Source organism: Furipterus horrens, unplaced genomic scaffold (genome assembly GCF_987537825.1).
Source record: "Furipterus horrens unplaced genomic scaffold, mFurHor1.1.pri manual_scaffold_3, whole genome shotgun sequence".
Lineage (NCBI taxonomy): Eukaryota > Metazoa > Chordata > Mammalia > Chiroptera > Furipteridae > Furipterus > Furipterus horrens.
The window spans coordinates 114,048,326-114,065,990 of NW_028327173.1; the positions used below are offsets into that span (position 1 = coordinate 114,048,326).

Sequence of the window (17,665 nt, forward strand, 5' to 3'; positions counted from 1 at the left end):
TAAGAAGTCACTATAATCATGAAAAGAAACAGTCAGACATAAGACATTTTTGATAGAGAAGCAGAAGCAGCAGTTAGGATGTGGTGAGGAAAAAGAAATGGTAAAACAAACAAGAAAAGTTACAGTTTTTAATTACCAGATGAAGTGTGTTGATAATTAACTGTCAATTAAGTCAAGAAATAAATGGTGCTTGGGTTTGGGGATTTGAAAATCTTTTGGAATATAGAAATAGGATGCAATCACAAACTGGAAGAAGCTTGAGCTGAAGTTAGAATTGGTATTCTCAACATATAAAAGATAAATTTGTGAGAAAAAACTAACTCTCATAACAGAAAAACATATAGTAATAATTAAGAAGGTTGAGTATAGATTACAGAGAATTGAGAATTTAATGTGGAGAGAGAGAGAGAGAGGGAGAGAGAGAGAGACCCCCGCCATAAGAACTCTGAGAAGTTATAAAATTTCTTGGTCAAGAATGTTGCAAACAAAGAACTCCAGTTCAAAAAGCCTCATGGAAGAGAGGAAAAATAAACTATTCTAGTTATGTTGTACTGTTTGGCAAAAACTAGGTTAATTTATGTAAAATTTATTTTCAAGTTACCTAGATTAAAACTTAGGTTTACATTTCTATAATTTTGACTGCATAGGGAGGAAAGTTGACCTAAATAAATAAATAACAAATTTACAAAGGAAGTTTTTGAGCTATTTAACATGATAAACCTATGAAACATAGCTGGTCAAGGGTCTATTTTAAAATTGCCTTATGTAATAAATTCTTTGAATATTCATTTTATCAAGTCATGAAATACTTTCATTTAGCCCCACTTCTATATTTGTCTTTACTGTTTGTTCTTGTAGTCAAATATTAATAACCCTGGAGCTCATAAAATGCAAATTCTTAGTTTCAAAATGTAGAAATTAATACTCAGAATGGTTAAGTTTGGCCAAGGTCACCTGGCTTGTTATTGGAAGCAATGAAGATGGAAGATTTCAAATAAGTACACTCTGTTAAATAATCTCTTAAGTTATCATTTCTTTCCATTTATTTCATATAGATCTATCAAAATTTGTATATATACTTGGATTGGTATAACTGAACAGTGTGCATTTATGTTTGGGAAATATTCTAATATAGATACATATAGCTATATAAGATAGAAACAGATATATGATATAAAGCAGATAACTTAATTTGCAAAATAGATGTCAATTACACTTTATACCCTCACATTTCTACCTTGACTCTCTTTTATAGTCCCTGGGCTAGTGATCAAGAGATGAGCAGGGAAAATAAGACCAGTGTGTCCATAGGAGCAGAGAAGTTGTGAGCAGTCCAGGGCTAACTCTGATGATTCATTTCAGACGCCGGATTCACTGGAGCCTGCGTCAGGCGTCTGTCTCTACGCTGTCCACACGTTACAAGTTGGCCTCTGTTTGAATTTTGTTATTTTCTTCTCTGATTTCAGGACTTTCATTTGTTAAATTGTAACATTGAACATTTAATTCTTAGGATTATCATGGAAATTAAATGAAAATGTAAAATCCCTAACTTTGTCCAGCACATAGTAGAAGTATAATTAATGTACAGTGCTGAGGTTATTGCTCTTATTCCTTGTGGTTTCTCAGGCAAGGTAAGTAAATATTGCAGCTTCTTTTTTGATCCTGTTGTTAGAAGATGCTGCTTAGAATTGCACCATTCCCTTGTAGTTTACTGGTAAAGGGATAGGTTAACAAACTCATTTAATTTTTTTGTACTTATAAGAAGAAATAAGTAAATCAAATATTTAATCATATAGGTTTTAAAAATGCAGCCATATTTAAACATACGCTTTGTTAATGGTAATTCTTAGAATAATATATGTATATATATGCATATATATATTTCAAGAAGGTTGTAGTTAATGTTTTAATGTTCTATCTATTCTCATTTCCAAGATGTTATACATTATTTACCTACTTTTTCTCATTTAACTACTTATTTAAGATAAGAAGTAAATGAAGAAATTAAATGAAAAAGTATACACAAAAATACATAACAAGATAATTAATTCTCATATCACTTTGGACTTGAATTTATTTATTTTTGTATGAAAAAAATTTCAATATTAAGAGATATTTTCAATATTGAGAGATAATTTTAAAACTATTTTTTAATGTGTCTCTGGGCATGGCAGCAGAGTAATGCTAGAAGGGAGAATAAACCCTTTGCCTTTTATCCACATGCAATACTCTCCAAATGGAACATATTACATTTATAAGAAGGATAGAATTATTCATATATTTCTGTTTATTCTTATTCTTGCATTTAATTTGGTCCATGCTTGTTGAATGATATTCTATTGCATAAGTACACTTGAATTCATATGCATTGTGTAAGAAATAAGTCTTCCAATGGAACAGATGATTTTACTTGTAAGAAAACTCATTGGTTAGCACTTGCCTCTTGTTGGCTAATTTTTATCCTAAACCATAGCATACATATATATCCTAGCACAGTAAAGTAAGTCCCAGTAATATCAATCCAATTTTCTTATATTTTCAATAAAATCAGTATTAGCTTAACTTGAAAAATTACAATTCTTATATTATTGAAATATATTTTTGAAAATTCACAAAATTAATTTTATAGAAATACTGGCAACATTATGATAAACTACTTACAGTTATCTCAAAATGCCTTAAAGTGAAATTATATGAAATGCAAATCTCAAAAAATATTAAACATTCAAAAGAGAAAATACAGTGAATTGTCAGTGTGGCATTGTAGTGAGCTCTTTCCATCTCATTTCTAATAGCGAGAAAGCAAACAGTTTCTAAACCAGTCAAAACTTCTGATTGTATAACAAAGGTTCTTCTTTTCATTTTCTTACCACTTGTGTGTTGCTGTGCCTGCTAAGTCTACCTTGTCACTTACCTTTTCTTATAGCATCTTTGGGTAAGAGATAACAGCATAGAAAGCAGAAGACTGAAAAGCTGACCCAACTCTCAGCAAGCAGGATCACTCCTCTGTGAATTGCAGATGTTTAAGACACAGTTAATGGCTGATAATGACAAGTCATTGAGTAATTTGTTCTTAAGTTGACCATTTACAGTCTAACTTAATGCTTTACTTACTTTGCTAAAGTTGGAAGACCTCATTCAAGAGAGTTCTATAAAACAATTCAGAATTATTTCACATAAGAGTATTTGCCACTTATTCCCAAGGCCTTCTCTATAATTTTTGTCATCTGAATTGTCACACATCTTCAACCAGCAGAAATTGTTTCCTTGTGATTTTCTGTATTTGAATATGCTTTACCAGTTGATACTAACTTTGAAAAATTTTCTTTTTCCCATTTCAAGTTCCACCCAATCTGACTGTTCCACAGGAAAAATCACCTTTGGTCACCAGAGAAGGAGACACAATAGAACTGCAGTGTCAAGTAACTGGAAAGCCTAAACCCATCATCCTTTGGTCTAGAGTGGATAAAGAAGTTGCAATGCCTGATGGGTCAATGCAAATGGAGAGTTATGATGGAACACTGAGGATTGTGAATGTGTCTCGGGAAATGTCAGGAATGTACAGATGTCAGACCAGCCAGTACAACGGTTTTAACGTGAAACCAAGAGAAGCCCTGGTGCAACTCATTGTACAGTGTAAGTAAATACTTTTCTATGTGTTACTACGGGGATGGGGTGCGGGTGGGGACAAGGGAAGAAATGATACAAATGTTACTAGTAAAATGAGGTGATTTTTGGAATTGGATTAAGATAAAATATGTGTACATTATTGCTACCCAATTTAAACTGTAATTCCCCCTACATCTGCCTATTACCTAAGCTAATACACACTAATAGATGAGACTTGTATTTGTGTGAGTGTGTGTGTGCTATGATTATAATGGACTGTGTGTGTGCTATTATTATAATGGTGTTATGTGGTTGGTTAATGCCAAAAAATCAACAAATCTAATAGTTAAAAACTGACCATGTGTAATAAAGTAAAGTGAAGACTGGAAGTAATTGCTAATTGAAATTATAATACGCTTTTGTTTTTTTCACATTCATGTTGCCCTTTGCCCAAACTATCCACCTATTTCAAGGAATACTTTTGTTTACATTCTGGACACCTAATCATTGAAATGCTATATTTGCAGATATGAAGTTTGTATAACTATTTAGTAGATTGCATAATCATCTAGTAATATTGAGATAATTTAGGCCAATATTTGGTGCTGTACTTTTTTTTTTTTTCAGATTTAATGTGTTTTATTGATTAAAATATTACATTTGTGCCAATTTCCCTTCCCTCTGCTCCCCTCCACCCGGTGGCCCCCCTCCCTCCAGTTGTCCCCCCCTTTTAGATTATGTCCATTAGTTGTGCATACAGTTCCTCCCAACCTCTCTCCGTCTATTCCATTCCCTCCTACCTTGATCCCCAATTCCTATATCATCTCCCTCCCTTTCCCCATTCCCCCTCCCTGTTGACCTCCCCCCAATATGCTTCCCATACCCACAGTTCCTTTTCCACTCTCGTTGCCTGTTTAGTTTGCCTTTGTTTCATCTCCTTAGCTTCTGTTTTTTAAACCAGTCCCTTTAACATCTCATATAACAGTGGTTTGGATCTAATGAACTCTTTCAGTTTTATTTTGTCCTGGAAACACTTTCTCTGTCCTTCTATTCTGAATGACAATTTCGCTGGATAGAGTATTCGTGGTTGTAGGTTTTGGATTTTCATTACTTTGAATATTTCTTGCCAGTCCCTTCTTGCCTGTAGGGTTTCCCTTGAGAAGTCTGCTGATAGTCTAATTGGGACCCCTTTGTACATAATTCTTTTCTTCTCTCTTGCTGCTTTTAAGATTCTCTCTTTATCTTTAATTTTTGACATTTTGATTATAATGTGTCTTGGAGTGGTTCTCCCTGGGTCCAGTCTCTTGGGAACTCTCCTTGCTTCTTGGACCTGCAAGTCTATTCCCTTCCCCAATTCTGGGAAGTTCTCCTTTATTATATTTTCACTCAATTTTTCAAGTTCTAGTTCATCTTCCTCATTCTCTGGCAAACCAATGATTCTTATGTTGGGCCTTTTATAGCTGTCCCAGAGGTTTCTGATCCTCTCATTGTTGCTTCCCATTTCCTCTCGCTGCATTGGTTGACTGCTTGTTCCTTCTCCATATTCCAGTTTGTTGAAATGAACTCTGGATTTTTGTTCCTCACCATCTGTCTCGTATGCGGTTTTGTTCCTTTCATTATGAAAGTTTTTCGCTTCTTTCTTATCTTTTTCCTGCTCTTTTGTGAATTCTGTAAGCCACCTGATAACAATGGCCCAGAACTGAGCCTCTGACAGGTTTCTTATCTGTTCATCCGTCAGGTTCTCTATCTGCTGCCTGGTGAGCTGTGTCACCGGGATTTCTATAGTTGTCTGCCTCATTTTGACAGATGCGTTTTGTTTTCTTGGGCCGGCTACAGGGGGCAGTGCCTGTGTACGCGTCACAAATCAGCGACCGGCGCCTGCCTGTCCGCGACCTATTTCGCAGCCCTGTGGTGCTTTCTTTGGGGGCGGGGGTCCAAGATGGATTCACACAGTTATTCAGCTAGGAGACCGGGATCCGTCCTCCCGCCCCCCTGGGCCTCACTGTTCAAGGCGATGCGGTGGCCGCTCTCCCCAGCGCTGGGGTCGCGCACTGCCAGGGGCTTGACTGCCGCCGGGATTTTTCGCCGCCCCACCGCTGTCCCAGGTGCGACCGCAAACAGCGCTGCCCTCTTTAACTCTTACCTGCCCAAATGGCACCGCTGGTTTATAACTTCATACGTTGGGCTTCCGTGTAGTTTTATTTTCTGGAATTTCTAGTTATCCTTTGTTTTGAAGTAGTTGTATTCCTCTCTAGTTGTAGAGGGAGACTTAGCGTGTCCGTCTAAGCCTCCATCTTGGCTGGAAGTCCTGGTGCTGTACTTTTGCTTGACTTACTTAACAGGTACCGTTTACCTGTGAGATTTAAATAATAGATTTTTAACTATTCTTATTGAAATCACTGTTACAGTTCTAATAAAAATTTGCTTTTAATATTAAAAGTACTTAAATTCATAAATTTAAAAAGTTTAATAATGTCCATTAATGTTGGATTATTCAAGGAGGCCCTTGTAATTTTGATGGCAGTGGTGTGGATATCGTTGAAAGAGAAAATGCAAACTGAACAGTTTGTTCAAGGTCCAGTAATGCTGCTGTAATTCTTAATTGATGTACTATTTCTTAAATACACAGTGGCAAAATCCTCAAGAAAATAATAAATTAGATGAAACTATAGGCTTTCTTTCTGTGGTTCTTTTATAACTCAGAAAATGGAAAACAAGATTTAGTCCAAACATGTCTGTTTTTATATTTGACTTAAGGACATTGGCAGATTGAATTAACTGACTTTAACTTGGAAGAATAATTGAGATATAGGATGATTATGTTTGCAACAACATCAGCAAATCCATTAATGTATGAGGTAGGTGAGTGGTGGCTGAGGAGCAAGGTTCTGAGTGCTGCTTACCTATTCCCTGTCCTTATTTTATAGAAACTTCTATAAACATGCAAACTATTATTTGTCAGTTACCTTTGCTGATTTCCAATTGAGTACTAGTTTTGTTTTGTTTTTTCTCCAAATAATGGAGCTTTTAGATGTTAGGTTTCATTCAGCACTTCGTATTGCTTTTTCCATCCCTGGCTGGCATTTATACTCAGGACAATAAACTCTGGTTGGGAGGTTCATGTGAAAACAGGTTTCAGAAAGAAAAACAATTATAAAAGAGATAGCTCTCCTGAATTCTCCCAAAGTAAGTCACACCCTCAAGTGACCACAGAGGAAACTGACAGAATTTGGAAAACTTCATTGTTAGTAATCACAGGACTCTGTGCTTTCTCCAGAGTCTTCAGTGTTCCTTAAGCTACAGGGAAATTCGTTTTACTTTCCTCACATCTCTCTGGGGAAGCACAGACAGAAATAAAAGCTGGATAACCCAATGGCTCTGGGGAATTTAAAATTAAAGGCTCAAAAACCAGGATCTCTAGCTACATAGAACATATTAATGTCCAGAATTCTATTAGTGAGTTAAATTTCCTTTGCTCTTTTTTTTTTTTAATAAGTCCCATAGAAAATGTTAAGTTCAGGTCAGAATTTTAACATTCAAGGGTGGATGAAGATAAATACTAGCACAGTCATTTCTAGTGTGCCAGGGATGTAACTGACTGAAAGACAACAACAGACATAGGTAAAGTCAATTCATCTGATGTAGGTAAAAAGATCTGTATCCTAATTTGCCTTAGCAGAGCAGGGTGCGTTGTCCGACAACACTGGCTCTCAAAGGCAAGCTTTCCTGGCCTCCCCAGGAAGGCCGCTGGATGCCAGCAGTCATGCCACTTCCAAAGTGAGGCTGCATCGTGTCTTTCAAGAACCTCCCTTTCATGTATTCCCAAGTATCTGGAACAATCTGCTTATGTGTCTGAGCATTTGCCAGGTACAAATAACTGCTAACATCTCCAGGATATTTCTGAGTGAATAAAATGTTCATTTTTCAGCCACATAATTCCTTCTAGCTGTGCAGCCGGCATGCCTACCAAGACTTACTTATTCATGCAAAAATAATAATGCAAAAATTCTGATAGTATTTTTTAAATGATAAACATCCTCAATTTTGTATTGTTTTGGTAAAAATATGAAAATAATTGGCATTTGTTCTTAGCTAGCCATGCTACATGGAAGGAGGACTCATATGAAATATAAAATTTTATACATATATGCATATACACATATATACACGTGCATGTGTGTATATCAACCTCACCAGTTAGTTACAACATTGCAGCTAATAAGCTATGCTTTATATACTTTGTATACCCAGAATAATATATTTTACATTACAGCTATTGAGTAAATGTGTTGAGTAATTTATGATAACAAATAGTTTAAGAATGTGTACTTATTGCATACCTCTTGCTTTTAGCATGACTGGTCTTTATTATTTAAGATTTAGGAGTATCTGAGGATTTGTTGCATAAAGATTGATATTGTACCTGAGTATATGAAGGAAGAGGATGTTAAATTATTATATTTCTTACAGAACACCTTTTTCAGGATGAGAAATCTTTTCTGTGTTTTAGTTTATTAAGATCTTTCTTGCAATGGTTATTATATTAACAAATTATTGTATATTATTTTATATACACAAAGACACATTTATAACTTTATCCACTTTGAAATATAAAAATCAAAAATAAATGGTCATGATAAGTTAAAACAAATTCAGTATCTCCAAGGCACATTACTTTTAGTGTTTAGTTTTATTTGTATCAAATTAAACAATAACCAACCAAAATGATTAAAAGAGCACAAATGCAATTGTATGTAGGACTTTGGTGAGTTTATATTGAAGGGCCTAAATATGAGGTCTATCCAGAAAAAGTCAAGTCATTGTTAATATAATGAGAATGATTTATGCAACATTGATGTAACCTGGCAGTCAAGGAAAGTGGACTGGAATGCGCATACGTGAACGATGATGAGTTCACTGTACTTGTCAGTGGGGGCAGTAGATGCAGTTCACTGAGCATGTGTACTTTGTGGCCATTGCATTCAAAATAACTGAACAAGTAGAGCAATGAATCTGCATCAAATTTTGCCTTAAGCTTGAACATTCCTCTGCAGAAACTATTTGGATGATTCAGAGGGCTGCGGCTATGGGCATCTGGTGATTGGCAGCTTCATCACAACAATGCACCCACTCATGCATCACATCTCATGCAGAGCTTTTTGACGAAACGTCAAATATCCCAGGTGTCTTAGCCCCCTACAGCCTAGATTTGGTGCCTTGCAACTTCTGTCTTTTCCAAAACTAAAATCACCTTAGAAAGGGGAGAGATTTCAGATCATTGATGAGATTCAGGAAAATATGACAAAGCAAGCTGATGATGATTGGGAGAACTATGTGAGGTCCCAAGGTGCCTACTTTGAAGGGGACTGAGGTGTCATTGTCCTGTGTACAGTATTTCTTATATCTTGTATCTTCCTCAATAAATGTCTCTATTTTTCATATTACATGGCTGGATACCTTCTGGTCAGACCTCATATATATTTTGATATTATATAACTAAGGGAATAGTCTATTTAGTTTAACAAATCTACTAGTGAGATTTGTTCGTAGCAAATGGATCATAATTATAAAGCAATCATTTTCTTAAACCTTTTAAGATTATTTATATTTCCACTTAATATGCCTTTTCTTAAAATGTGTAGAGAGTGATTTAGTGAGTAAAAGAAGTCTAGAGGTATTTTACAGCATTCTATATCCTCTTCCAACAAGCTTAATCACCAAAATGAAATCATTTAAATTATTAAATTCTTGTGCACATTGCTCATTCCTTGAAGTTAGAAGACCTATTTTATAATATTTTTATCTTCTGCAATTACCAGTTATCATACATGTTATATACCAGAATAAGAAGTTGCAAATATAATATTTTGAAAAATAGTGTTTTAAAATTAATTTTTAATTGCTAGATGAAATTGCAAAGAACATTGTAATTTTAATAACAAATTTTTAATTTTTTAATTTTTTAGCCATTACTTAATCTTATTCACATGTTTTTGGAACTATATAACAATTCTTTTGTTAACTTTTTTGCTCTTTTTTACTTGAAGCATTAGAGTTAATCATTGAAAATATACATATATATGCTGATTGATTTATAATATTAGAAAGGGCTGTTTTTCTTTTACCCTTCTAGTTTCTTTGGCTGGTCTAATAATTAAATTGACATAAGACAGATTATTGTGAGTAAAACAAATTTTTGATTTTGTACATACAGGAACTCTATAAAAATATGAGACCCAATGGCAATGGGGCAGTTGAGACATGTGCCGTGGGATAAGGTTATGAGGTTTCAAAGAGAGAAGGGTAATTCCTAAGGATGATAAAAAACAGATGTGTGCCCTACCAGAAAGAAAGTTATCTTTTATAATAGCTCTCTTTCTCTCTCTCTCTCTCTCTCTCTCTCTCTCTCTCTCTCTCTCTCTCTCTCTCTCTCTCTCTCTCTTTCTGTCGCCAGATGCCCTGTCTAAATTCCTTGATGTACATAAGGGGAAATAAAAGTTTTTCTTGAGTTGCTTGGGTCTTGATTGCCTCCAGCTCAATACAATCCACAAGCCTAAACTGCACATTTTGAGGCTTCAGTCTCATTTAAAGTCACAGCATGTAGAGTTTATTGAACAAAATTAGAATAATCTCCTAAACAAAATCACAGTAGTAAAGTGACTTCTAATTTATCCATTAGAGTATTGACCACTTGAATATTGATTAACTAAAAATGATAGTTGATGAATATATTCAAATATGTATATTAAATGAAGATACTAAAATGCCTATTTCCCTCCTATTTTTCTTAAGTTTTTATTTGTATCATATACATACACTTGTAGTATATACTATAATTTTAATTTTATAAATTATATCATTTTATTTTTAATAAAAGCTGTCCTTTAAAGGCTTTTTCTCAATGAACTGGTAAAATATTTTAGTAAAGAGAGTATAATTTGAAACATATTTCTTTGAAAGTCAGTTGAAGAAGATATATACTGTATTGAATGTTACTTTTTATTATTAAAACTTTGCTCTCTCTCTCTATATATATATCTTATCTTTATTTGCAGGTGCCACAAATGTTTATGTATATTTGTAAACATTGTGTGTGTGTATATATATATATTAAACATTGTGTGTGTGTGTATATATATGTATATGTATATGTATATGTATATATATATGTATGTATATATATATAAACATTTGTGGCACCTACAATTAAAGATAAAGTATTTCTGTTATAAGGTATAAAATTATACACTAAAAATAGTGTTAAATTGTATTATGTAATAGTTTTTCACCATTTCTAAATGAGATTTCATGAATCACTTACAATTTATATTTTTCCAAATAGAGAAAGCTTATGAAAGAAAATAATCAGGGATATTGATAAACCCATGTTATTTATCTGTTTCCTGAGGAAGACCAAATTGAATGAAGAGGAGAGAGCTGCAGGTCAGGGTTTTACTCCTTACTTTTTCTCAAGAAATCTAGCAAAGAGTGCACTTTAATTTCTTCCAACCAAAATGAATATTCAACTAAAACAGATTTTCATGGACCTTATAAAGAAAGTTATTAAAAACAGATTGGAATGTATGGTAACGTGTATGCTCATTATTGTTAGACAAATTACTGAGTAATTTACTGTCCAGATATACAAAATGACTGTATTAAGCAAATGTAACGACTTTTTAGATTTCCTTAAATAGCAAAATTGCTCTAAAATATCAGTGTGACTAGAGATTAATCTAAAATTAATATGAGACAAGGTAACTATTTAAAGGGAGGAAATAAGGTAAAATTTGTCATATTCACATACAAAAAAATTCAAGGCTATCAGAATAAATTTATAATTGAATGGACAAGAATTTTCACTTATTAGCAGAACAATAAAACGGCTTTCAGCTCAGAAGCCTGGAAAGCCCTTCTTATAAGATGTAGTTCCTGTTCTCCAGAATCATTCAGACCATCTCTTCTCAGCCTCATGATCAGGGTAATCCAGTTTTTCCTCTTTAGCCAGGCTCTGATTCCTCCATTCTCCTGTTCCTAACAATTCTTCAACTGCTTTTCACCTTTTAAGTCCTGACTAAGTCCCACCTCCTGGGAAAGTCTCTTGGAGACTGAGACGCGTGCTCCTTGACAGTGGGCACTGGTGTTTGGTCTGCACAACACACTGCCAAACTTCAAAGTAAAACTTTTGAATATACATGTTAGATGATATATTGTACTGCTTTCAGAATCATTGGTTATTATCTCACTGTTGCCTTCCTCAAAATTCTCTTGCAATATAGCATGTGCAGGTTGTTTAAGCAGCACAAAGAAATACTTCTAATGATTGTATGGTTTTCATGCCAAGCTTTTATCTAATTGGCTTTACTTCTTTCACCAAAATGACCTGATTCTGACAGGCATTTGTTTACACCATAACATAACCTCACCCTCAAAAATAGAAAACTTATCTTTAATGTTATTCAAAAGACTAAGTCAGAAACATAAATGGTCAGTTCAAAGTTACTTTCAACATATTTTAGGTAATGATTGCATTACGATTATTATGTCACCACCTCTATCAGGATAATAACTTTGAAGAGAGCATTCATTTAAAGAATATTGTTTGACCCAGAGAATTAAAAAAATAAACTAAGGCATATTAAAATTTTAAGAGTTTATTTCCAGTAAAAATCCTTTCTAATCAGTACTGCCAAACTATATGTAGTTAGAAGCTCTCTCTTAAAAAAAAAAAGAGAAAAGAAAAAATGAAGATGCAGTTCTCCTTGCACTCCTAACAACATCTTCTAATTAAGTATTCTGAGTTTTACCAATCTGGTAGGTGAAAAATATGTTCTCATTTTACTTTGTACTTCTTTTATCATGAGGAAAGTTAAACATCTTTCAAATTGTCAGCTCATGATTTTTGCCATTTTTAAATTGTTTTATTCATTTGACAGGTATATGTTAAGGAAAGTAACCTTTTTATCAAATGTACTATGAATATTATGCCCTGGCTGGTTTAGCTCAGTGGATTGAGCGTCGGCCTGCGAGCTAAGTGTCGCTGGTTCGATCTTCCAGTCAGGGTACATCAGAGAAGGAAAACTCTGACTCCAAAAAACCTCTGCTGCCTTGCGGCATACCTCTTCAGGGGAAAGGCTAAGGGAGTAAACCCCGACAGAAAATCCGGAGCCGGAGTCCCTAAGGCGGTTTGACGTTGTGGTCAACACCGGCTACTCCTGCGGCGCACCTGAACCCAAGCTGTATTGACTCCGTCTTTCCCTTGGACTCTTCAGCTGCGAAGAGAGGGGGGGTCTGCTGCATGGGCAACAGCAGACCCTCCATATTACCCTGCCCAGGCTCTGTAGCTTCAGTGTCATCGCAAGATGTCGATTCAACACGGGAGGAGACAGATACCATGTCACTCCCGAGTCGGACTGCACAGCCATTCTCGGCGGTGCAGATGGACTCTTAAGAAGCTACACCATCGTCTCTCGAGACGGACGGCTGCCAACGACGACGATCCATAGGAGCTCTGGGAAAGACTTTTATAGAGAAAAGGCAAAGTAAAAGAAGGAAATTATGTATTGAATATAGTTTATCTTTAAATAGTTTATTTTTATTGCATTTTTCCGTTACTATTTATCCCCCTTATATTCTCTTCCACTTCAATTGGGGTGGCTATTGATGACTGGTTGTCCTTAGGTTTCAATTTCATAACCTTGAGGAATTTACTGGTCTAGATTTTTTGGTTTACTTAGGTAGGCTGCCACAGCATTAGAGCCACCTTAGTTTAATGGTTTCCTTGTTTAATTAATTTAACATGATATATATGTGGCCATTGGCAAATAGCTTAATATCACTGAGCTTTAGCTTTCCTGTTTCAAAAAAGTGTTTCCCATTTTTCAAGTAGTATTAATTTAAAATAAATTTTCAAAGTAATTAAAAATGTGTTCACCATATAGCACAAAGTGGAAATTATTATGATTATCACTTTAATGTATAAGTTCTGCTATATTTTGATGCAAACAATCCAATTTTTTACTTGCAAATCATTACTCTTATACTCTTTGTTACTGTTTCCTAAAGATTGTTGATTCATTCCTATTATAATTTAGTCCCTTTATAAGTCAAACCTACTCTTAAAATTTACAGCACCATAACACTTGTCAGTTTGATAGGTTCTCAGCTAACGCAGACATTTTTAGAATATCTGTACTGAGAAAAAATTTAAAACTAAAACTTGACTTGGTAAGATATTTTTAATTTCATTTTCACATTGCAAAACTTTGTAATACCCTTGACTAGAATGTAGGTTAGTGAAAGCTTTTAATTTTCCTAACAAAACATTTTAAGCATTCATATTTCATATTTTAACATTAATGATTATTAAATAGAACTTGATACTAATTAACATTGTTTCTTTATTTAAATTAAATGACCCTATTCATTCTTTTGTTGTTGGCAGAACTTATTAGAACCATTAATCAACCATAGCCTGAGGCAGTTTAATATTTTGAAAACATTAATATTTGTATTGTTTTCTCCAATCTGACCTTTTCCTTCCCCCAGGTAGTTAAGATATTTTCTTTAAAAAAATTCTTATTTTTTGATGGTGTACAATTTAAACTTTATAAAATATAATCTAGAATTTTCATTTTAAATCAATATGTCATATAAATATGTCTTAACTCATTGCTCTGCAATTTGATTAGAAAGTATAATGGAGCTGCTTGAAAACAGATTTGTTTAAACATTTTATTTTTATATTACTTCTGAATACTTGAAAATTGAATTTTCCAAGTGTATATGCTATTTTGTAGAAAATCTTTAGGATGAATTTACTTTAAGTGAAATGCTCCTGCCATCCTGGGCTATCTCCTTGCCCATGATTTCTTACTGTTACAGAGAAAATAGTAGGATAGATAACCATCTAAACAATTATCAAAGAAAGTAGAAATTCTTTTCTAAAGAGCTTCTTGATGTAGAACACAGACACAGTATCAGTATTGAGCAATAGAGGACAGATTGCCTGGAAAGAAGATTGGTTCATCAAGTATGTGGATCATGTAAAGAAAATATATGCATTTTCCCCTGGTTCTGTCTCTGTTAACATCATAATCCAATACAACTATAGTTTTATGTTTTAAAAAATCTTATTCATTGGAAGTTTTATTTTCAGCATCCCTGCAAAGGAGTAGGACAGGACCAGCCAGTTTTAACAGAATGATTAAAAGAACTGACAACTCAACCCAGCCACATCTTGTGTTTATTAATGTTATCATCTAAGCACTTCTGTTCACTCCTGTTGTACAGAAATAAATTGAAGTGGATGATTATATCATTTCCATAATATTGAAAAATAGTTTCTCCTTAAATCTTTTAAATATGTGATTAAATTAAATGTATTTTGAATGAAAAAAATTTATGTTGCCTCTTTTCCTAAGATCTTTTCTTCTCCTTCCTTTCTCACTTCATGGAAAAATATTCTATAAGAGAGGTGAACATAAATATATAAAAATATAAAAATTATATAAAGAGCTATAAAATTATGTTTCTTTTAAATATTTCTAAGTTAGAAAAGGATTTATCTCTCTTCCAAAAATAAATGTATTCTTCTCAAATAGGGCATTTCAGCAATTTCTGAATACTGTTCTCCCATAAAAATAAAAAAGCAATAATGATAACCCATTAAAATAAATCACACATAATGGTTTAAAATAATATATCCCATGGACATGTCTGTGATTTTATCAATTTATTTTAAAATATCACTAGTAGAACATTTTATGCAGAGGAAAATAGAAACTATACAAAATATGTCGATCTCTGCTTAGGAAAAAATTTGTAGGAATTTCAGAATTTAGATAACAATGTAAGAAATTGAATGTCATAAAAGAACCTCAGCCAGTGCATGATAAACCCAATCAAGAAGTGAGAAGTCAAAGGCCACTGTTGGGAAAGACAGACTTGGCTTCCTATCTCTGCAGCTGGAGTTACACATTTACCAGAGTGTCTAATTTACCTATAAGCATTGTTCATACAGAATTCTAGCATATTGTTAGCTACTTTATCTTTATTGATTTTCAATTTTTATCTAATATCATATTTTATATTTAATACCAGCCACAGATTTTTTGTTTTTGCTAATATTATTTTATTTTGGATTTTATTATATGATAGTGTGTTAATAAATTTTAACTTGGTAGTAAACTCCTCTGTAACTTATTGGAGGGTCTTCTTAAGTGCAACTACATTTAAACTCATTGGTCTGCAATAGGCACATATGATATCAAGTTCATTTGCAGATATAAGACAGGTACCACAGCTTTACAGCATGCTTCCCACTCCCTGCTCCTGGGAGCACCTGAAAATTTTGAAAACATTTTTGATTGTTGTGATGGGAGAAGGAGATATGCTTCTGGTATTCAGTGCATAGAGGCCAGGGATGCTGCTAAATATCCTAGATGCATAGGACAGACTACCAAAAAATTAATTCTGCCCAAAATGAAATTATTATGGTGTGTGTGTGTGTATGTGTGTGTGTGTGTGTGTGTGTGTGTGTGTGTGTGTGTGTGTGTGCGTGCCAAGATGGGAGGCTGTCCTGCTAATTTTAGGGTGTTTAGAGGCATCTTTGGCCTTTAATCTTGAGATGCCAGTAACATGACCCTCCTCCCATGTTGTGACAATAAAAATAACTCCAGACACTGCCAAGTGTACCCTGATCGGCAAAATTACCTGAAGTTAAGAACCACTGCCTGGTGATGGCTTATATATGAGGAGACAACATCTACATAATTTGGGGATGAGAACTATGGTAGAGCCCTCTGTCCCACAGGAGCCAATGTCTCTTGTAACAAATATATAGGTATAACTTCTAGGATCTCTGAAGTTACAAGAATTACTACACTAAGCTCAGAGATATGGCTTCCTATCAAATATCAATATTTCTCTCAATCCAGAAGCATTTTAATACATAGAAGTTACATAAAGTCATATTTGACATGCTTACCTTGTCAACAAACCATGGGAGCAGGACCAGAACTTTCAAGGAAGTCTTAATTGTCATGCAGAGGGGAAAACAAGGTTTAGTGACCTTCTCAATGCATCTGTTCTCTTTGTCTGCCACGCTAAACTTTCTTAGTAATTATTTTACTGTAGTATTTTCCTCATTTGATCATAATAATTACATTGTGTGTGTGCATGTTAACCAACTATATTTCCAGCATATCTTACTTTTTTAAACTTTCTTTTTGATTTATCTTTTGTGCACTGCTATGCCTATATTCTTTCTTTATAGATCTTTTTGCTTTTTATCTGGATTTTAGGGGGAGTAACTGCATTTCACACTCTCCCATTAAAATTTTTGATTCATCTTATGAACTTCTTTCTTCTGGCAAATGAGTGTTTCCTTAAAGATTCTAGCGGGTAAAAGAAAATATTTTCAAAAAGAAACTTCAAGGCGAGCTGACCGTGCATTGAGAAACTGAAGAAAATTCTTATTAGACATTTTAAATGGGAAATTAGTCTTTCTTATTACCTCCAAACTATTTTCAAAGAGAAAGAAGTCAAATATTGTTCCTGAAAATTAGTCTAATATATATTCTGTTCTTTAGTATTGTTTCTCAGTAAATGAAATAAGGGTTTTCCTGGACAAAGATTTTTATGTAACAGGAGTAGCAATTGCTTTTTTATTTTAACATATGTTTAATTATACAAAAAATTAATCAATGGAGGAAATTTTTAAAAACTAAGCAGGAAATTGAAAAATATTTAAGAAAACGAGATGTAGATTCTTAATTATTTTCATTGAACTATATGAATGAAATTGCAGATGTAATCTACCACCTTTCAATTTTTCTTTGCTTCTTTGTGGCCATCAGTCTCAATATTTTCTATGGTTATTTTAATGTTTCAAGCTTTATGTTCTTAAACAGAGCTAACTGCTTTGTGTATAGTGTAAAATTATAAATATAGTTTTGTTATTCTTTAATTGAGAGGAATAAGTAGTCTGAGTATGTGAAGTTTTCACATTGTGTGCTGACTTGAAATCCTAAGATATGAATGTATAAATCAATGA

General features: G+C 33.8%; 1 protein-coding gene across 1 annotated transcript in view; it reads left to right on the forward strand.

Moving 5' to 3' along the window:
• Window positions 1–17,665, forward strand: part of MDGA2 (MAM domain containing glycosylphosphatidylinositol anchor 2) — an 849,851-nt gene that overhangs the window by 648,635 nt on the left and 183,551 nt on the right. The window contains exon 8 of the mRNA XM_090270100.1: window positions 3,343–3,636. Coding sequence (XP_090126226.1) covers window positions 3,343–3,636 — 294 coding nt within the window. The remainder of the gene's footprint in view (window positions 1–3,342; window positions 3,637–17,665) is intronic.